This window comes from Malurus melanocephalus, unplaced genomic scaffold (assembly GCF_030028575.1).
Source record: "Malurus melanocephalus ecotype Western Australia unplaced genomic scaffold, MMel_1.1 scaffold_133, whole genome shotgun sequence".
Classification (NCBI taxonomy): Eukaryota; Metazoa; Chordata; class Aves; order Passeriformes; family Maluridae; genus Malurus; species Malurus melanocephalus.
In genome coordinates this window covers 64,026-87,445 of record NW_026623365.1, presented here as the reverse complement: position 1 = coordinate 87,445, position 23,420 = coordinate 64,026, and the positions used below count along the sequence as shown (strand labels likewise).

The window sequence follows — 23,420 nt, the reverse complement described above, 5'->3', positions numbered from 1 at the left end:
AAGTTTGTTCATTCTCTCTGGGTCACAGTGTATCACAGTTTTGTGCATTAACGAGGTTCATACTCCTGTTGTGCCTCCCCACAGTTGGGAACAGATGATCTGCTGTTGGAAGTGTCCTCTCTCCTCATTCAGCCTCTCTGACTGGCACCTGACATAAGCAGGCTAAATGAGATGTAAAAGAAGAGACTGTCTTCAAAAGCCTCCTGRTGTTTTTAATAAATGGAAGTTGGACCTTGCTGTTTCACCTAGGGCAGATGAGAAGTAAAAACATCCCAACTTYTTGTCTCTACCATTTCAAACAGATAAGGAAATGCTATGAAGGTATTTTATAGTAGCTTAGTCTGGCACTGAGAAAAGGAAGTCAGGGKAGGCACCTCCATCTCACACCAACTTACTGCTCTCCTACTCTGTCACTGCCATCGGGGAGAAAAGGTACAAATTTGAAAGGAAAAACAGAGCTTAACTGCTCGGATTTTTCCTCTGGTGGCTGCTCCAGTGTAGAAGCCTAAGGACCATTTTAAAACCAGCAGGTATTTTCTCCCCTATTTTAGGATACTGGCCAAAATGATGATACACACAAAAGAAAAGAACCAACCTCATGGGTGGCACAACCAAAGAAAAGTAATTATTTATCTTCTTGCAAAATAAGCAACAACTGGTAGAATATGCTTTTCACATTTTCAGTGAGGTCTCTTATCAGAAAGAGTACATTGCACATTCAAGCACACACCGGTTTTGAGTTACATGAAGTATTACATAATACAGAAAAGCTTGCACTATGTAATTACAAGACTTTTCATTAAAACCCAGAAAAATGAAAGGATAACACTGAATTATTATAGCCATTTCCATTAATCCTTAAAAACAAAATTGAAAKAATTAATTTTTATTCTTAGATCATAAATTCTCTCTACACATCCTACTAGCAGCAAAAGTTATAATAAAATCCTGCTAACAAACAATAATAGGAATTGATTCAGAATGGTATTAAACTCCACTAACCAAACCACCWTTGTAAGAATTTTACTATTACTTGGGAAGACTAAAAGTATCTGCTCTGGATTAAAAAGTTTTTTATTAAGCAAAATGTTTTTTTAAGAAAGTGACCCCAGAAGAACTACTTTAGAAGAGTATCTAATAACCAAATGCTTAGGACAGCAAGACGAAAAATGGTAATCTTATGTCTACCAGTAAAGCAGAACAGTTCCAACACTTCACAGATGGAAAGGCTTCTAATTTGCAAGAGATTTGATTTRATTTAATTTAATTTWATTTTATTCTAGTTTGGGGTTAAATCTGATATAGGATTACATTTCAATCATCTGTGGTCTGCCCACTGATGAAATGGCATGACATTYAGAACACAATTTTTATTTATTTACTAAGTTCCCACAGCATCTATCATTTCATATCTAGGGTGAAGAAAGCTACAATCATTTCAAGATAGTTGGAGACCTGTGCAATTGTAAGCAAAAGCATTTGGCAAATTCTGAAACCAAATGTCGTGTTWCTCCATGTGGTGAAACAGAAATGGATTTCCTTTTCTTTTTTTTTAAATCTCTTTTGCCCTTTTATTGGCTGACAGAAGCAAACAGGCATTATAGACTAAGGCAAACTTTCAAACTGAAGCATCAGATCAAACATTTAGTGACTTAAAGAGGTGTACTGAAAGCAGAAACACCCTTACTAACTGTAAATGTTGGACTACAGAAAAGGTTTCTAAGTCTAAACAGTGAAGGCTTATCCTTGCCAATCTGGACACACTGCAACTGTGGACTACAAATACAACTATTACATTTACTTCTCTTTGTTCTCTACAGCAAACTATGATGAATTCTGCCTCTACCGCACTTTGCAGATAACCAAAGTGATCTGCTTTACAGCAAAGCCTAATTAGAAGCATACTATAACTACTGTATCAACTCCAGGTATGATTTAAACATTATTAGACTGAGAGTTTAAAGACACAAACAGCAAAAAGTTTAAAGAAATAAACAGCATGCCAGCTTAATGAAATATTAATTTATTTGTTATAATCTAATAATGTCCACAACAGACTGCTAAGGCAGACTATTAATTTTACTAAATACTACAAGGGAAATTTTAAAACATTCCAGCACATGCTGCCCTTTACTGACCTGAGCAGCTGGCTGAAGCTCAAGGTCTTGCTGATTGCTTTGGTCAGGAGCAGAAATCAGTGGAAGAGAAGTCTGCTTTAAACCATCCTCACTGTGTGCCAAATCACCTCAAATTGTTTCCCTTGAGCACAGAAGGACTTGAACATGGATTCAGAGAGAAAAAGAAAGGAGAACAGGACATGACACCTTACCAAGTAAATTACTGGTAAACAGTAATTACACCTTCATTTGTTTGTGTATATATCCATACYCATGTGAGCAGCTTCAGGCACTACATTTTCCTTTACATGGGAAAAGAGAAGGCCAAAATATGACATAATGGGAGGTAGAGTTGGGTTCTCTTTTTCACATTTGCAGGCTTCCTATCCTGCAGCCAGCTGAGCTGTTGCATAGGGAGAGAGCAGGTTTGCAGCCCTCTGTCAACTTCTCTGGGTGATCCTGTTCCCTTTGAGCACAGTGCCATGGTTACACAGTACTGACAGGGCTGGCAAGAGGATAAAACAGCATCTGTCTCTTCATGGTCAGTGGATAAATCCTCAGTGAGCAACCATGTCCCTGTTGAACTAAGGTGAGTGCTCAGGTCACACTGCTGCAGTGGTCTGATGCCTCAGTGCCACCTCCTCATGGAGATGAGCAGAATTCCTGCTCATCATGGTTCCAACTGTGGTCAAAAAYCTGCTCATTGCCTTTGGGCCAGATGCATTTAAGGTCTATAGGGGCACCAGGAAGGCAGAAGTAGCATTGATAAACAGAGCATCCATTTCTTTTTCTAGAAGCAAAGTTCTGAAGTAAAAAAAAATCATAACTGGAGATGATATTCAGAGATATTCAAGAGATGAATAGATTACTTACTACTGTAAATGTTAAAAGGAGACTAAGTTCAATAACTACCACAAAATGCTTCTTTCCTCCATCAATGAAGTCACTGTGTACAKTCTAAAATTTTCCAAAATGGGAAAAACTTCAGGAAAGTGTGCAGATACCTGTGACTTTTGGTAAACTGTCCTTTCTGCCAATAAAAATTTTTAAACTCGACAAAATTCAGGGGACTCAAATCCTGAAGCAGGTTGTCTAATAGTTGAAAAACCAGTATATTCAGGGACCCTCAAAGATGGGTCCATAACAACTAGCTCCAGTCAAAAATAGGATTTCTTTGTTGACAGTGTTGCTGTGCTGTCCATATAACTTTTCAGGCCTGTGCTTGCTCAAAATCTTTGTGTTTCACATAAATTTTCTTTTTTCCCTCCAGCTATATTCTCTCAGCATATTCCTGTAGCTTACTTTTATATATATGCTGAATAATTAATTCTTTTAACTGAACTATCCAACCCTTTGTTCCCCCAGATAATTGAGTGATGAGTGCATCAAGAAAATGATAATACAGAAATGAAAATTCACYTAATTTCTCCATAATCTGCTAATGTTAAGCAACTGATCAGAATGATGCTCAGTAAACAGCTGTTAACAAACCTACCCAGCTGATGTGGATTGCTTCCCGGCCTATAAAGTCCCCAGTAGAAGGCAGGACCCAATAATAAATTGCTCTAGCTGAACAAGAACAAATGGGGAACTCAGGCCAACAACATAAATGCATTTTCTTTGTGAAAACTGTGATTCCAGAGGCTGAAACCACACCATGGTAATAYGGGATCCCATCCCAGCCACCTGACACACCAGCTCCATTTTCCCCTCCCACACTGCAAAACATTGTCCCTGTGATTACAGATCTTTTGGAAAGAAAGATTAAGAACAATTTTTTTTTTCTGTGAAGAAGATTCAGAGCTTCACAGGTCAAGATCCTGCACCAAAAGGTGCAGTGAATACCAGGGGCAGACTGCCTAGGCATATAGGCATGTCCTATTTGCCTGACTGATGGGATTGAAGATCTCTGAACTTGCTGTGCTAGCCATTRAAATCAACAATGTCTTCATTGCATTTCAATAAAGCACAGAGCAAGATAATCAGCTGTGTTTTAAATGTACTGCTATCACCCCCAGAGATTATTTGAATTGGTCCGACATGACTTGCAGAGCAGAAAATCTAAGTGTGAAAAAACATAGTGTTTCTGGGGAAAACTTTGAATTAGAAGCATTGAYAGACACATGTTCATGAACAAGAACACCTCAAATGAGGCTGAATTACAGTAACAGAGCAGCTGCTGCTGAACAGATATTGACTAGGGAGCTTCCATTCCAGTTGATGCCTCACTTTTGTTGCAGGATTATCGATCTGTGTTACTTTCTCAGTGAAAGCAGCAAAATCTTCACTTCAGTCCAAGCACAGAAAAGCTAATGTAGTTTCTTGGCACTGAATCGAATAAGCATGAAAATTGACGTTAAAGCAGATGAATCCCCAAGTCAAGCAGATGAMTCCCCCACTCCTAGCTACCCCAGAAAATATTCCCCCTTCCTTTAATAAAGGTAACTGGGCTGCTTTCAGTCTTTTATTGGACTTAGTTGAACTGGCTCCAATTGCAAAACTAATCTTGTTCTTCCTCCCCAAAGATAAAAGCTACAGTTTCCTGGTAACTTAATTATAAACAGTTTTGAGACAGAAGAATGAGCTGTAATGGAGAATGTATAAGTACATTTGAAGCTTTTAATAGGCAAAATGTGAATACAGTGAATATCATTAATTAGTGAAGTCTAGAGGGAATTACAGTGTGCCTTTGGCATAAAAATGTACAGATAAACTGCAAATTCTGTGTCAAGAYTTTTTCCCCTTTGACAAAAGCACACAGGTGTGGTTGCAATTAATTCCAATATCCAGSTATGTGGACAAAGGGTGCCTGAACRGGAATACATATACAATGAGTTCATTTCCCCCCTCATTTCTTTTGCACTGCTATAATTCTGTCATGTTCCTTACAATTTAGGATTTTTTGTTGTTGCTGATAATTAACATTCTAAAATAATCTGACCTTCAGAGAAGGTGACAAATTTCTGCAAGCTACCTCTGAGGGTTCATTGTTCATGTAAAATATACCAATCATATAAGCACAATTCAGCATTCACATTATATGAGAATTGAAATATTCAAAATAAAGTCTGGTAGTTTCAGCTAACTAAATGTTCTGGAGCTAKAAGGTTTTATATTTGTATTTAATTTCAAACATGAGAATAATCCCATCATAATGAAATGTGCTGTAGGAATAGTGACTGTTGTATCACATTATGATTTTTTTTTTCTTCTATAACAGGTATGGGAAAATTATAATATACATAATTTCACTCTTCATGCTTAATAATAGTTTTCTTTTTAGCATAATCTGCTTTTTCTTTTTATAATAAACAAAATGGCAACTTGGTCTGTCATACCTCAGGAACTATCTGCTTACAGCTTTTCCCATCAGGTGATTATCATCCATAACACAAAACTGACTTCTAAACACAATTTTAGGATATGTTTTGTACWCTATTCCCTATCCTTTGGCTATAGTGTCAGAAATGTCAGTCTRCCACCCAAGCAGCTTGAAAGCTGAACTTTTTCCATTTTGTCAGTCAAGGCTGGGAGCTGCAGGGAAATCCAGGAGAATTCAGTCCATTCTAAACTGTTTATTTTCTGCCCTAAGCTTTTGAGGGACTCAGAAAAGAATCCTCAGTGCAAGGTATTGCTCAAAACTGACTCAGCTTTGCCATGTAAGAGCCTTGTAAGTGCAGCTCATCCCTCTGCCTGCAAACATGACTTATATTTAAGGGCAGATCTCCAAACTTCACCTATACTGACTAAATTCCACRATACTTACACTAGTAAAATAATATCTGTAAAAAAGCAAAATAATTAAAAATCTAAATAAACAATACTCCAAAACCATTCAAATTGTCGGAATGGAATTTCAACGTCATGAATATGAAGAACATGAGTTAAAAAAGATGAGTCTCACAGTCCTTCAGCACTCACCATTCAGCCACTTGGAGTTGTACTGGGCAGTTCGGAGAGGAGGAAGGGACCCCAGGCTTCGATAGATAGCAGGATCCCTTCCTGGAAAATCCATGGCTGTAGCAGCATATAATTCTCCACTGGAAGTGAGAAGAGCAGTGGAGTTGTGCTGGGGACTGTAGGGACAACGAGCCATGCCACTGATTTGGTCATGTATCTCTGTCAAGTTGCTTAACTATAAAAGAATTAGAAACAGGGGTTAAATTGACCTGAAAATWATCATTTCAGCTACACTGAAATCTGAGCAAAATCCTATGATAAACACCAATTACCACCTTTGGTGTTGTACAATAGTGATGAGCTGACCTTTACATCAATTTGAAATKGTCTCATTAAAAAGTCTTGTTGTAATGTTGTCAGATTTCACTTTTGTCACTTTGATATGTAAAACATGCATGCCAATCATTATCCACCACATTTAAATATTTTCTATTTAGATGGGGCTCAAAAATGAGTTATCTCTGAAAAGATTGTTATTCTTAAAAATAAAACCATTCTGATTGCCAGAAACAACGAAGGTATTCACCAGGTATCAAACAAYTAGACAAAAACAAGAAAAACCTATTATTTGTTTTGTTGGTGTGTTTTAGAAAAGAATCTCACATGACAAATGAGATTAACAAAAGGAGCATTCCAACTCAGCAGAACCATCTCTGATTTAGTAGCCCAAATACTTTCAGCCATAAACAAAAGCATGATGTTAATATGCTATTTGGAAATCAAGGTACAATGGGTTTAAATGTAATAAATCTGCCAAGGAGGTGTTTTTAGYAATACAGCTATTCTTTGTAATTAAGTTTTTCTCCCCTTCTAAAACAAATAGGCAGCCTAGTCCTAAGAGTGACATTTTGATATTTATTATGACTCTTACTGATGCTACAATTGGGCTTTTTTTGAAAACAGAATGACAGATCTTCTCAATCAAGAGTTCTCATTTTTCACCAGTCAGAAATCACKAATACAGGTACTCTCATTTCTCTAGAACTACACATACACAGTGTGCAGCTACACAACCACATTTTATAACTAAAACAATTGATGCCAATCAAACCTGACAGTGGCAGAAATCTTACATACTCAAGGTTCATAAAAATTGGCGTGTAGGAGGAACTGAGCTGCTCATAGCTGTGCATCTGCCACAGCTGAGGAAAATGCTGCAAAAAGAGATCGGTGAGCTCTCCTATTTGGCCTGCCACCAGCTAAATCAGCCTTTCACACACCAGCTCACCCATCAATACACAAACAGCTAACTCTCAGCCAAAGCATGCTCTGCCTTTTAATCTGCTGGCTCARAACAGGGACTTCAGCTTGTGGGGCAAAACTCTGCACTCGTACCGTGCGATTGGTGCAGATTGGAGTGAACGCGTTGGTTCCGCAGGTGAAGAGATGGTTGCCACCAACRAGGAGCACTCGGATGTAGTTCTGGCATTCCTCCTGCCATGCAGAAAAGAGAATATAYTCAGTGATACTGAAGAGTACAGAGGAGAATAATAACACTTTGCTTTCCAAGGTTTTTTATCCACACAGAAAAAATTTATGTAAACAAGGCTTAAGCACACCTGAGTTAGCAATCCCAATATGCACAGATTTCTTATTCACACACATGCATCCATCAACCTCTCTGAAAAGCTCTTAATAGTATAACAATAACCCTCTCTAGCACTGAAGATTTCTTCTCAGGATATATTTCAAAGCTTAGCTGAAACTGATAGTTCAAATAGATGATCTGAAAGAGGCTGTCTTAAATAATACACTACTGTCTCAAGAGATAAGATGTTGATTTCAGACAGATTAGGCCAAGGAAGGAAGCTGCAAGGAAAACAGAGGAAAGAACTGGCTGTCAGTAATTAGAATAAAATGAAACTAATACAACCAAAATTTTTGAGATGTTCAGATGCAGATTTGTTACCACTAATTTAATAATTTACCCTATCTGTTTTATTATGTCTACTTTCCTGTTAATTCAAAGTTCCTCAAAAAAATTCATTACCACAATACAAAGATGCTCTCCCTTTTATAATTTAATTATAAATTAAATAAGGAATAATTTAACACATTTTTTACCTCAATAGGATGGGTGAAGGCTTTATGAAATTTGTATCTCTCATTTCAGGAGCCAGAAATCAACAGCAATTTCTACTGTTTATTCAGACAGAAAGCTTTCTCCTCCAATATTAAAAATCTCCCAGAACTTGTTTGAGGAAAAATTCAAACACTTCCCTTGAAAAAAATCAATGCCCATATCCRATAAAATGATCAACAATTTGTTTGGAGAAAATAAAATTCCCTGGAAACTTACATCTGAATGCTCTCTAGCATTCTCCACAAGTTACTCTCATAAAAAGCCTGAAAAAAAACCTTGTGAAAATATAGCTATGCAATTCTAGCAGATATTAAGTGAAATCATGTAAGTAAATCTATACAATAGTAATAGCACAGAAGTCCCATTATCTGGCCTACAGTTATATTAAATGGATTGCTTGTTTATCTTGAAAATAGACTCTCATCCTGGAAGACAACAAATATAATCCTGAATAAATTGAACAGGCACAAAATAGACTGCAAAAGAGGATGGAGAAAGTACTTTACAGGTCTCTGAGAAAAGTCTCAGAATTTATCTTCTATACCTTTCCTCACCCAAGTAAAGTTAAAAATAAACTCAAAAAAAACCCTCTAAAATCTCAGGAAAAAAAAAAACTACCTCTTGGAAAAATACCTCTCAAACCCACACTTGCATTAGCCTCTCATGAAAATGTAGCTTTTAAATGCTTCTCTTTGAGCCTTTAAGGGTAAGAGACAAACATCTTAGAAGTAAGATTTGGGTAAAAATTAAGAAATTTTTATACTGAACTTTATAAAACTGTATCTTAATATTCTTTAAACCAAAAAGAAGATAATACACAGCTATATAACAGAGCTGAGCAGTACAACAAATCATTTTAAAAGTAATTATTTCRCATCTTGGCAGTGTTGGTAGTTTTAGCAGTTTCCTTGTTTCAGGCTGCTTTAACACCATGACCAAAAAACCCTAAAAAGTAGAAGGCAAGTTTTTTTGGTTTTGGTTATTTAGTTGGTTTTTTTTTGTTTGGTTGGTTGGTTTTTTTGTTTTGTTTTTGTTTTTGTTTTTTGTAGGAAGGGTGCTCAAGGAGGTTCACAGAATATAAGGCAGTAATTTATTCCTTGGTGTGTTTCCATTCTGCCCTTTGTAGCAAGGCATGGAATGTAAGTGTAGGAAAAATAAGTGGGTTCTGACATTACAGCCCATCCAACCTCTCCTCTTCATATTSCAGAGCTCCCTGAAATAGTGTCATTTCCAAATTATTTGCACGCTGATCACCCACTCATTTTGTTCAGAAATAATGCTRTTTTCTTAAACTCTGACATTCTTGGGAATCACAAGATTCTTTCTTTAATGTTCCCATGTCCAGTGCCAACTTGACAACAATTGTTACTGCAACAGGGCAAATAAGACAACTCATATCAAATTTTTTGTTAAAAAAAAAAAAAAAAAAAAAAAAAAAAAGGAAACTGAAATAGTAACTTTTTTAAATGACTTTTCTTAAATTGAAAAAATATCCACATTAATGCAAAAGGAAATTTGAAAAAAGCTTAGCCATGAATAAAACTATTGCTACCCAAAAGCAAACTGAAAAAGGACTTTGCTATTTAGCCACTTGAATTGTTCAGAGATACTTTTCTAGCTCTGAAATCAAGCTTGGCTGTACTGGTTCACTTCTGACACACACAAAAATGAGATGAGTGTTGTAGAAATGGCAAAGGACTTCAAAACCAAAGGATGTTTTAGTTCAGGGGGCTGGTGTTAGGCTTAACAGCCATCTTTTATGTAGTCTTATTCTCCAGTTCATCTTGGCCTCTATGTCATCTACTTTCCTATTGACCCATAAAAATAYATCTCAAATAAAGAAATACATTTAGGAAGTACTTTCTACTTTTGTATTAGCATATCTGAAACAAAATACRACTACTAGAAACAATTCAGCAGCCAGGCAGGCTAGGCTGTTACTTAAGTTTAAGACCACCTCGACAGTTCAAGGTCAGTCTGACCACAGRATAGTTATCCTCCTGCAGCAATATTTCCTGCATAGGTCAACATTTTAAACACACCTGTGTTTAATTCTTAAATACTTTTATTGAAGGTTCAGATAATAACACACCCACCCATTAGATTCTTAAATAAGCAAGGGATGGGACTTAATTTCAATTAGCATTATTATTTTTAACCTCTCTTTGGTTTATTGTACACTTACCAGGCGCATTTACATTTTTGCTTTCTAGCATTCCCTACCACAAGGGTCAGCATGAATGGGCAAATTTATTCTCTTAATCATGTGTGGTGTTTTAGACTTCTGAACGCTAATGCATGCTGGCCACAAGGACATAATTTTGTGTGGCTCACTCTTGGAGCCACTAGATATTTTAGGCAACAGCTTAAATTCATGTATAAATGTCTGAAGTCTGAGTAACAAACATCGGCCTTCAAAAGTCAAGTGCGCATTACGCTGTCAAATGTGACAGATGTCCCTATATATTTTCCCCTTCAACTCTTTTCTCTTGTTGGCTTCTAAAGCACAAACCTCAGAACAACTGATAATAGCTACAGGCAAAAATTCCATGCAGCTTCTTTCTCAAGAACAGAAAAAGAGTTGTGCTTCACTGACCATTATCTCAAAACTACTTGAGCTGCTTCAGGGTTCAAAGCCACCTTCTGGTTTCGGGGCATTGAGTCCATCAGTAAAGTGACTTTCAGTTTTGCCACCTGAACTCATTGCCCTTGTGCTGCTCTGTGGTCAGCAGAGCTTCAAGAGAAACCAGGATCTGAATGAAAAACCTACCCACAGCCATCCCTGCAATCCCCAGCTCTCCTTTGCCACAGTCTGGGCCAGTCTYACATATTTTGTCTCCAGCCTTTTCTGTCTCTTCCTACAATTACATTTGCCTGCCCTGAAATTTGAATTCACCTGAGAAATGTTACAGGAATGCAACCCCCAGCAACTCTGCGATTTGAGCTGGATATATTTATACAACAGCCAAGGAAAGAGTTTTTCTGATAGCAGTAACTGGAATTGTGTTTGCCAGGAGATTTCTGCTGAAGAGGGATCGTTCACTGTGGTACTGGAGTGAATTCATACTGGTCTGATAATTCCCAGTTTTTCCAAGGCAAAGCTTTTGTGATTTGACTAGGAAGTGAACCATGTTGCATATGTGCTGCTTTCCTCATCTGCATGCATCTCCTTCTACAGAGAGTACAGTGACCTTGCTTTAATCTTGGCAATAAGGCAATAAAAGACAAACATCATTGAACTACCCTTTCTCTGGTCATAAATTCATCCTTTGATTTTAACCTTGACCACATTAGCAAAAACAAAAGAGGCATGAAAAGTTCAAAAAGAGAGTTGTCGTTCCAGGTGGGTAGGTCTCCTGAGACAATACTTCTGCATTCTCCAGCAACTCCCATATGAAGCTCTCAGGCCACAAAGTCTTAACACCAAAAAAAAACCCAAACAGTAACAATAAGAAGATAAATATTTACTACCAGGATTACTTTTTAATGTAATGAAGCATCAGGACTATACTCCTCTTCTAGATGGTGAATGAGGAACATGGCTATGGGTACAAATGAAATCTTTAACCAAATAATAACAATACTGAGAAACAATCAGGTTATTATTTGAATAGTATAGATACTACTTTACAGTGACAGCTTAAGTTCCAATCACCATCTTCTTCAAAAGGGTGTGATGAGCATAAATGAAAGTCTGCTTGAATAAAAAACTACACTGAGGTCCATTCTTAAATGTTTATCACCAGTTGAGTATTTGTCACAGCAAAATTATTTAACAGCAACATGCTTTACACTGTTGAATCAAATGTGTGGGAACAGTCTTGTCAACATCTTATTCAAAAGTGCACTACTACAGACTTGAATTTACAACTACTTCCATTGATTATGTTAGATCACAGTCCCTGCACTGTGACTTTCAGACAAGTTGAACGTTATTCTCACAGCTTTAAACTTGGGAAATCACTGTAAAACAAAGCCATATGTGTTTAGTTACATATTGAACTCCTACCAGAATAGTTTCTACTGTATATGCCCCTTGATCAATGCAATCATATTCTATTGASCCTTAGCACATCCCCTTTCTTACAGGTATTGCCATCTGAAAGCTGAGGATAAAGGCTKGAGGGATATATTACATGTTGAAGCATAAAATTTCTAGGGAGAAGTAACAACTTAGAAAACTAAACATTTGCTTAAAATATGAGGTTTTAAAAGCTCTTTGTTTTCTATACCTCAAGGTATAACATGGTCCTGCTTCTGAAGTGAGGCCATTCTTTCCCTTTAATCTCAAATGTGCAGTCATACGCTGCAATTTTATTTTCCAACACTTAGTAAAAGAGGAGATGGAAATTAACTGTTTAATGGGGGAAGTTAAAAAGTCAGTGATTAGATATCTATGCAGAAGAGATTCCTTCTCTACTAGATGTCAGAGCTTTCAGAATATGTTTCTGAAGCTTCTTTGAGTTCTTTGAGATTTGCACCACAATGATGTATGAAAGACATTCTACTGAATTAAAACAAGTAGGCTCTTTTGCACTTATCTCTATGAGTTTTCCTTTCATATTTTAACTGAACTAACTGTAACCATTAAGCAGTATAATAATTTAAAAAATAGATTGCATGAAATTCTAACTGWTTTTATAATTAATTTGATAACTAGCTTCAGACTGGGACAGCCGCAGGTTCCATCTTACCATTACATTTACCTGTACTGARTAAAAGAAACTGCACTTGTCCAGATAAAGATTTGGTTTTAAATACAAAAAATATATCAAGTTCAAAGTCTAAGAAGTTAGTGAGTTTAATATTATTTCCTTCATAGCACCAATAGACAAGAAATAAAAAAGTWAATAAAATTGCATCTTAAACACAGGGATATTAATTGAGAATTTTACAAAGTAATTACACAGTTACTCAGGATTTACAGCACAGAAAATGRAGTGAGAATACAGTTCACTACATATGACATGCCACGTTTAACCTGTGGAGTCAAAATGATCAATTGTTGGAAGCTAAATTCATGGTCATTTCAGACAAGAATCACATGACTCTATCTCTCATCCTGTGCTCCCTATATTCTTCTTTATTCCTTTGCTTACACACCAGTGTCAGACTCCTTTCCTACATCTCTCTTCAGAAAGGGAGACAGTAAAAATGGACAAGGTAGAAATTTACACACTGAATTACATCTGCTATTAACATAATTTTTTTATTAGAACAGCTGTCTCTTGCTTACCTTTGATTTGCCTTTACTGTAACAGGCTCTTTTAGTAGCTTCATCACATTGCCACTCCACTGCCTGCAACCAAAAGGAATTTGTTAGAGATGCAGGGAACACAGAAATAAGAGCCTTTGAGCTATCTAAGCCCATGTGTGTGATATGTGTTTCAGACATACTGATGTTTTATAGATGATCCTATCCATAAACGCCTATTAAGAGTTTTCTCTGTAGAAATGTAGCTTTGCTGTTGGAAGTTTTTCATTATTTTAATCCAAAAGGAAGCTGGCCGACATCGTGGTTCACTATACTGATCACCACAGTGGAAATAACCAGTTACATTCAGTACTATTTAGCTGCTTTTTTGGTGAATTTTATTAAGGTAAGAAGATAGAGGAACACACAGAAAGGCTGAACCTCTTTCTCCAGCAGAGTTGAGCTTCATTACCAAAGCATCTGAGGTCAGCTCTGCTGAGAAACCTTGCACCGTGGGAAAGTTTGCCCTATTGCACTTTTTGRAGTATTTATCTCAAGCATCAAATGGAGATTTTAGTCTCTAAAAGTGTAACTGCAGCACTAATCAGAAGCACTAAAACATCCATCCAGAGAAAAAAGCAATGGGCAGAGACATACAAGACAACAGGGAAACAGTGCACTGCAAAGCAGAAGCAATTTATCCTCATTTTTTGAGCTGTCKCTCTGCTTCAACACATTTATGCCAGGACTGTAATACCCACCCTGAATTACTMCAGTTTCACTGCATGMGTTAATTCCAGTTATTTCCAGATTTAACATTCAGCAGCTATGAGTGACAAACTTTACTGTTCGGTGGAGCAGGTTGTGTGCCTGGTGTTAATGTGCCAATAGATGTACATATTTGAATGCCTGTGTACGCTCTGGAGTCAAAGCGCATTTTAAACCAGCCTGCATTCTTTTGCCTCAACAGTGCACACCCGTATGCTCTTTAGATAAAAATGCCACAAAGCACGTCACATTTTATTAAGAAGAATTGGGATTTCTGAGGTAACCACTGCTGCCTAATTATTGAAACCACAGCCTTTTCATTTTTATTTACAAGGAAATAATGAARGACCATTTATCCAGATTTAATATAGGAAATGTTTTGTGCCTGTCTTTTAATGGAGACTGCACTAATGGCAAGCAGACTCTCTGATTAATATTAGGGTGAAAATCTATTTAAATTAAGGGGGAAAAAACCTTCAGAGTATTTGTGCTTCAACAAGCCCAAGAATGAGCGTTTTTCACTTGAAGAAAAAAAGACTCATGAAAACTAATGTTATTAGTTCTCCCATTGTAAACCTTCCTATTCACAGCATTTGCTCTTGCAATGCTAAATTACTATGGCATATTGGGGAATATATTGAAAACTTCTGGAAGAATCCACTTGTGAATGACCCTAGAATTTATGACAAACCGTATCTAGCAGTGTGACAGAAATCTCATCCTAAGTTAGATGAAAATGCRGCAATGACTTAACTCTTTTGACTCRGTAATGCAAAAAGCAATTCACATTCGTAACAGAGATCATGTGACAACCAATTAAATTCCTAAGCAATCCATTAGGACACACTGAATCTCTGTGTTTTATGGCTCTAGATACAAGTACTGAACATGTTATATCTGAAAAACACAAAAAAAAAATCAGATGCCTGGAGAAATTGAAGACTTAGTTACCAGAAGGAGATCAGAGCAGAAAGGGAGTGAAATATGGGCGCTTAAAAGCAAGCTTTAAAGGAAAATTCTTGCCAAAACTGAACTGAGAAAAATATGTCAAGCATGAACATGTCAAGCAGGAAAATGATTGTATTAAATACAACATGTTTATCAATGAATCAATTTTCAAATATTGAAAGATATTGGCCAAATACCCAGCTTTCAATTGGCTCTAATTCTAAAGTAATAGTAATTTGAAGGAGAAGGATGCGAAATAATATATTATATTCTGAATATTTCTGGACATCATGGTTAACAGCACACGTGAGAACCCAAACAGAAGAAACTGCGACAACTGTATATAAATATATATGCTTACAACTCAACCAAATTGCAAATCCTCTGGGAAAACCCAATTCATGACAACATCTGCTAAAAAGGAGAAATATTGTCTGGACAAGTAATAAATGCAGACACATTGGTGACAAAGTTAAATCCCAGATTTGAAAATAAGTGTACTTATAGCCCTACAGCCCATGGTACAACTGCTAGAGGAGATAATGATAGAGGAGGCTGCAAATTAAATAGAGTACAAAGGCATCTGAAAAGAGCTGAGTAGCTCAATCAGTTGTATTTTGGTCCCTAAGGYTCCCACATAGTTCAGTAATGCAGGACAACACTTCTGTACAAAGCTCTATTTCTTTCTTCCTTCCAATCTTCAGGAAATTCAGGGGAGCTCCCCAAAAAAAGGAAATTTAGATAYACAACACAGTCTACTGCTTATATGCAGGAGGAAGACATGTAGCAAACTCCTCAAACTAAATGTCATTTCAGTGTGGGAATAAAAGATGAAAACRTGTGTCCTGAATCTTCAGCACATAAAGACAAAACAAAATGTCCCAACAGAATAATAACAATGTGGGTTTTRCCATTAGAAGATTATGACTTGGAAATTTTCATTCTAAAAGAYCAGATGGACACACATAGATTGCAGTATTCCTGAAAGCAAGTGCAAAACCATGTTTAAAGATTTTACTGTTATCMACTGCTTCCCTTAAATTGACATATTCTCCTGCTTAATACTGATTGATGGCATTTCCATGAAGTTCAGAGGAGTGCAGATATGATACGAATACCATGTTGGATATTTGATTCACTATGAAGGTCTATACAGCTGAGGTTTATATTGTTAGGATATTTTCTTTTCTACTTTTCTTGACATAAACCTTTAATTTTCAAATGCAAAGTACAACCTGCATCATTCAGTGCACTCGTTTTAATTAATATTATAATTCTACTTAAGATAACAATGAAGTTCATTGAACCAAACCACTCAAATTTGTTCGCTCTGGGGAAAAAACAAATAGGGATTTGRAAGTCAGTGTCAGAGGAAATGAGGATAGGTCACACACAGTTACAGCTACACATCTCTGCAAAGAACACAGCTGCACAGGTTTAGGAGCAGGGTGTGAGGTGGCACATCAGTCAGTTCTGGGAGCAAGCTGACAATATTTGCAATGACATSGCTTTTATAAATCCTGTGGTCGATRTGGTCTTTCCAGCACCTCAGTAAATTTAATGCCTTCACTTATTGTACTCCTAATTTCCCAATCTTCTTTATAAATACATTCTCTTATACATAAATAAACCTTATGTGATGCAGTGGGATTTTTAGCAGTGTGGAAGTCAATGTGAGCAATTCTAGAGAATACATTCGACAGATAACAGTTTGAATTTAACCCAGTGTACTCCAATGAGGATGTCACAGTTCTCATTTAAACCCATATTGTTTTCTTTGGTAAAAAAAAAAAATGCACGAACCACAAAGCTCCACACGGATCTGACATAAAATCAGACTGAATAAACCCAAGGCTTTGGTGCACACTTAACTCTAAGCTTGAAGTCAAGTTCCAAACTGATAGCAGGCAGCTTTTTGTAAAATTTCAATTGTAAATAATTGTATCAGTTTATTAAATATTGATGTTTGTAAAGAACTTCAAAACTTCAGATGAAATCTCTCCTGACATTTTCAAGGGGTAGTAGGAAGAGAGAAATTCCAGCCAGTGAGGAAAAAAATTCCAACTCAAGAATATATAATGAAACCATTATCTTCAAATTGAAGAAAAATGTACATCCAACACCCATATATGTTAAATTAGAAGTTACATTATGGAAATTAATAATATTCTTTGGAAAAAAATATTTTAGTAACTTCTCTGGATGAACAATAAGAGTCTCTCTTAGAATTAAACTAAATTCAGCAAGTTAAACTAAATAACTGCAAACAAATTAACTCCAATGAAAAATGAAAGACAATCATTAATTTAAACTGATTTATCCAAAATCAGTGGAAGTGTTTGAAGAACACTAAAAGAGAAACATGGAAAGTGTAGAAACAGTAAATAATGTTCATAGAAGTAACTGYCAAGGGATTCTCTTACATGCTCAACATGCAGCAACAAAGGAAGTACCCAGGGAAGATATCTGGAGGTCCCTTCTRACMTAAATAATTATATAATTTTCCAGAAAAATTACAAAATACAACAGGGAGAAAACCAGCCTTAAGTACTTGAATTTAATATGGTACCCTTCTATGATTCTAACTTCAATTAGTAAATATAGACAGGAAATGTGAAACTTGAACACAGTCAAGAAAGGACTGGTCAATTAGAATGATTTAAGTGAGTGATGTATTAGTTTTACTGCCAGGTCAACAAAAAAAGTGTGGCTTTCACCTACAGTGGAAGCTGCACACATAACTGAGTATAATCAGACCTCCCAGGAGAACTATGGTCCCACAGCTGCACAGACACTCAAAACATATACAAGTAGACAGGTATACATTCATATATATATATTTATATATGAACTTTGAAATGCAGAAACAGAATGTACTACTACATTTCATAGAGAAAGAAGTTAATTAGTCAAGAACCAAGAAATGAACAGAACAGTACTCCAGACAGATGGTCCAGCACTTCTTAGGCAGATGGCTCTGCTAATTAGATACTGGCAAAAATAACACTAAAGAAGATGGTTTAATTACACAATGCCAAAAACTAACAGCTACACGATTTTTCCTTTTTTCGCTATCTGCTTGCTTTCATCTGTTGTATCATGTATTTAAACAGCACTCTGGGGAGTTGGGGTATAATGGCAATAACCATAATAATATATGTCAACAAACGTGAGTAATATTGCCTTACTGTTCACATCAAGTCCAGCCCTGGAATGGCTTCAAAATGTTTTGACTTGTTTGGCGAGGGTGTCTTGCAGCCTGCCTAATTAGCTCTGCGTGTTGGATTCCAAAAGCTGAATTTAAAGAGGCCATAAAGAAAGTGTCAGGATCGTAAACCCAAAGAAAGAATGCAGCCATGGAGCAGCGCACCAGCAAGACATTAACAGCAAATTAGCAGCCGCAGAGCTCGCGCTGGTTTTGATGGGTACCAGGAATTTCAAGGCATGCTTTGGTGTAATGACATCCTTGCTTCCAGCAAGCATGTAAAGCCACTTAAGGAAGATTTATACCTCTCTCTGCTTCATAGGAACCATTTTCCTTGTTTTCCACAGAGTCATGACCCCTCATCCTTGCAGCCRTTATTGCTGGAGCTGCCTATCTCGCCAATAGGCTCCTGACAAACAATTTGGGAGACTATCATTCTCTGAGTGAAAAACTAGAATAAAATACTAAAAAGAGGCTTTCTTTTAATATAGCCTTCCTTTTTGGCTCACAAAAAATAAAAAAAAAAAAAAAAAATAAAAAAAAAAAAAAAGCTGGTTTCTGAGGATTTAAGGCATCCTGGTTAGGCTTTCACACGAAGTGATAAGCCAACAGCTCATACAAGAAGTCCAGCACCATATGGACAACTTTACTAATTGGCTGAAGTCACTGCATTATTTTGCCTCCAAGTTTTTTTGCCACATGTAGCAGCCTATTTTCCTGGGAATAACATCATGTGTGTTTTCATTTGTTCAGAATCAGCTTTTACTGTTCAACCACAGTTAAAAAATTACAGTTTCTTATAAAATAAGCACTGCGAAATGAATGGAAATAAACATAAAATCATGCATGAATTTTCCAGGCTTTGGAATTCAGTTACAACTGAGATCCCCTGGTAGATATATAATTCTGTACTTAAACCAAGTAATATCTGAAGCTTTATATGGCTTCAAGGAGCTGATGTCAACTTAATTTTATTCCAAATATACTAGCCTGAAGTATATAAAAAAGTGAGAAGTACATACCCTGCCAATTCATGAAGCAGAAGAAGTTTTAATCATCTGATTTTATTGACTATGCAAATAAACAGTTGTTGAAAATTGTCAGAGCTAATATGATAAAAGAAAAAAATTAACCATATTAGAGAAGAATTCAGAGTTCCTAAGACTCGCAAATCCTCAGTGCTGGGCCGCTCCACTGACTTGAAGGACACAGGACTCTGCCCAAGACTGACCTTTCACAAATGCTAGCTACCCATCCACCTGGGCATTCCCCTCTTCATCTTCTGCAAAKATTTCTAAATGTCACAAAATATCCACTTGCTTTACACTTAACAGACAGAGCTCAATAGAGGAAAATAAAGTTCCAAACCTAGAGGCTAGCAACCCAAAATTTGAGTATGTTTGGAAGCAGGATTTTCAATCCTGCTCCCAGAGAGATATTAAAAGACCCAAAATTGTTGTACGGTGACTTTCAAAGTTTTTATTGCTCCAATCTGCCATTTTGAGGCTTTTATAGACATTTAAAAATTGAATGCAGGATTGTGCTGAAGGGGTGAAACAAGAAAATGTTCTTGCACTACCAAACTTGGCACACATTCAGCAGGTAGGAATGAGATTTCACAACACATCTTTAGTGCACATTCTGAAATTATACTACATATAGTAAATTTAATGTTTTGAATAAATTACACATGAATCCTTTAAGATTTAACATCTGTGTTACCACATTTGAGTTTTGAAGTGTTCCTGGGGTTGTTTGGGTTTTTTTTTTTTCAAATAAGATTGATTTTAGTCTGCTCCAAAACCTTTTGAAAGCAACATTTTGCTTTATGCTATTTTTTTTACAAATAGCGTTTTAAACTTTTAGGTGCTGAAATGTCATGATTCTTTTTATTCCAAAGAAGTGAAAGGAATTTCAATATAATTTCATACTTTTCCAGCTGCTAAGGTTAACAACAAAGTAAGTGGTGAAAAGAGTGCTCTGGTACTGGAGTGCCAAAAATCTTGGTTAGGACCCTGAGCACAGGCAAACAGAAGGGTTTTTTTGGGTTTTTTTTTTTTTTTTTCCTGTACACCTATGCATTGCTAAAAAGTTTCACAGAAATTGAAAGGAAGAGACGGCATTGGAATGTGGACAATCAAGACAGCCACGCTGATGTGCAGTGCCCAGCAATCACCCATCCTCACCTTCCAGCCACAGGCAGCCAAGGAAGCCATGGCACTTCAGAAGACTTTGTGCAAATAAAAAACCTTCCTGAAATYATTTCTGAGAGACACAGCCAATATACTGTATCTTCCCCCTGGGATGTTAAACATAGCTGTATTACAGCTTCCAGGTGTGAGCTAAAAACCCTCTTATGATCCAGAAAGACACACTGGAGAATAAAATTTGTAACACCTTTTAAYTCATACTGAAGAACTGAGACTAGGAAAAAAGTAAGGATGTTTCCATATAATATTGTACATAATATTGCATTAGGAAGAGAAGAACAACTTTATCACAATTTCCATTCATCTTTTTTGTTTATTTAAATGGCTTTGTCATCAGGTTTTAGGATCAGCAGGCTTGATTCTGCTAATAGTAATACCCATCTATAGGCCAGAGAAAATATTGTACTTTACAATAACTGTTATTTGCAATAACAAAAATATTCTTTAAAGTTAACCTAAAAATGGTATCTCCCAAGACAGTGAAGAGACAAAAAYGGTTGAAGGTACTTTAAAATACATATTTTTCTATTAAATTTGCAAACAAATCAAGGTAAGAATATTTTACATAGATGAAAGTACAGAGGAAGTAGAATGCTAATGACAGACAAAATATAAGAACCACCAATTCGTGCAACTTGTCCAGTGAAAAGCCAGTGAAAAAAAACCATGTTTTGACAGCAAGGAGACRCATATTCTCCATTGTTCTAGTTAAATTAATTACTCAGAAAGGTGTGAAAAGATTGGGAAAATCAAGATTCAGTCTTCCTCTTTCCATTCAAGGATAACACATAAATATGTAACACACCCAGAAGGTGGATGGGGAAAAAATGAACACAGAAAGAAAAAGAAAAGAACAACRATTTCCAAAGAGTTGGCAACACACTTGATGACAGCACAATTGACAGTTTACAAACAGAAAGATGGAATAAGGAAATTTCAATTTTGGTTATGTTTCCTTTCAAATGATTGGCTTTAATTTGACAAATGCTAAAATAGCATGAGAAACAAAATTGCAAGAATATGGAGAAGAATAAGTAGAAAGACACATAAATGAGTGTCATCAACTTATAGATAATATCATGAGCTTAGGAGCTGGACAAAAAAAACCCAGCAGGCTGAGAAAAATTCTCATTAGACACAAAGTGCAAAAAATGCTTATTAAAAKGAGAAATCTTGAACCTATAGCTAATAGGAAAATCACTGGAGTGTAGCTGCACAGATAAATTATACAGAAATCAAGGGTGAGAAAGACAAACAGGAGCCTCAGGACTGAGGAGAGAATCTGCTCAGAGTATGGAAATGTTTTTAAGGGAACATCGTACCCCAACCACAATGGAAGGAGCAGCAGGAACCAGAGCCCTGTAACCCAATGCTAAATTACAACTTCATCACTAAGATGTGAGATAACAGTGAGGCTATGAAAAATGAATGTAAGATTCTTTTTCCCCTGTTTTAACACAAGTGAATGGACTGGTACAATGTCAATGACAYGTGGAACTTTGCACCTCCAGGTTGTATTTCATCCAAGTTATATATTATTATGTACGTATAACATCATCCAAGTTATTAATTAGTGAAGATCAGTGACATCTAGAAATCTCATAGCAGCAACAGTAAAAGGGTGGCTGATTTCTACCAAATTTCTAAAAGGCAAACATTCAGACCCAAATTGGCCACTTCTGAAAAGACAATGGAACAGCTGCTTAAAGAGAAAACATAGCCCCGTCACATATAAAGGTGCTTACCTCACTGCACATTGACAGGGAATCTTAGGAAAGCAGTCACTGAAACAATCATCTTATCTTGAATAATTCATCTTAACTTTTCCCCTCCTATTTCCCTCCCTCCTGATCTCATAGATTTRTAGGAAACTCTACTCAGCCTTTAGATTCAGAGCCCTTCAAGTGCTGAGAAAAGCATCTCCTAAATTTCAATGACACACAGAAATTTTAGTAAGTACCTCACACAGGGAGGCCAACTGAAAAATTTATTTCTGAAACAGTTGTGTCATGTTCTACTACTGTAGAACCTTTTCCATATTTCTTGATTTAGATAATCTTTGCTGCATTGGAAGAACAATATTGTACTTTGGTATTTTTCTTCCAATGTYGCTGAAAGCTCAGTGGAAGGAACTATTAAAACATGATAAATAAAACTCATTCAGCAGTGCAACTGGTAATAAGGCACTTCYATGCAGCCTCGGGGCTCTTATTTCCTTTTGCAGATATCATCAGCTTTCCCCTTTCAAATTACACCTTATTAACAATTTGTCCCCTGATGGGTATGCTATAGCTCTTAGCTCTTTAACAGTGGTTTATGTTGGAAGCCAGTTTATAATTATAAACAGAAAGTTACAAAACCTATGACTAGGAATTATTTCTTAAAAAWTCTCCTGTGCTTTTTCTGCTGAAAGTCTTTTGAAGTCAGTGTTCCAAATCCCAGAGCTTTTACTAGAGCAAAGCACTCCAAAATCAAAGCAAGTTTTGTTTAAGAAGAACAGAAGAAAGGCAAGGAATGGCAAACATTCTCAATATCCACTACAGAAAAGGGGCAGCTTCTACACAGTAGTTAATAATAGGAAACTTCTGAAACACTTAAGAACTTGAGAATTAGACTAAAGTCCACTCATTTCAGCTTTTACTGTGAAGAATGAAATGGGTTTGAAACTCATATCAGGCTRTTCTGAGAGCACCTCTACAAAACTGCAAAGTCAAAAAATTCCAAATAATCAAAATTGATTTATATTTTAATTGCAGGGTGTGTAAAAATGAAGATATCTCAGTATTCTTGAGGGAAAAAAATAAAGAACAATTTCTGCCAAAAAAAACCCCAAGCAAAACCAACCAACCAACAAACAACAAAAATAAAAACAAGAATAAAAATAATTTAAATAATTTTAAAAATCAAACAATCAACCCCCCAAAATACCCCAAAA

The 23,420-nt window shown here is 36.3% G+C and overlaps 1 protein-coding gene across 1 annotated transcript in view; it reads right to left on the bottom strand.

The window, feature by feature from the left end:
• The window catches only part of SEMA5A (semaphorin 5A), a gene marked incomplete at its 5' end in the record, with an annotated part of 210,120 nt that overhangs the window by 125,692 nt on the left and 61,008 nt on the right, over positions 1 to 23,420 (bottom strand). Inside the window, 3 exons of the mRNA XM_057370806.1 lie at positions 6,039 to 6,252; positions 7,413 to 7,511; positions 13,397 to 13,459. Of these exons, the coding sequence (XP_057226789.1) occupies positions 6,039 to 6,252; positions 7,413 to 7,511; positions 13,397 to 13,459 (376 nt within the window). The remainder of the gene's footprint in view (positions 1 to 6,038; positions 6,253 to 7,412; positions 7,512 to 13,396; positions 13,460 to 23,420) is intronic.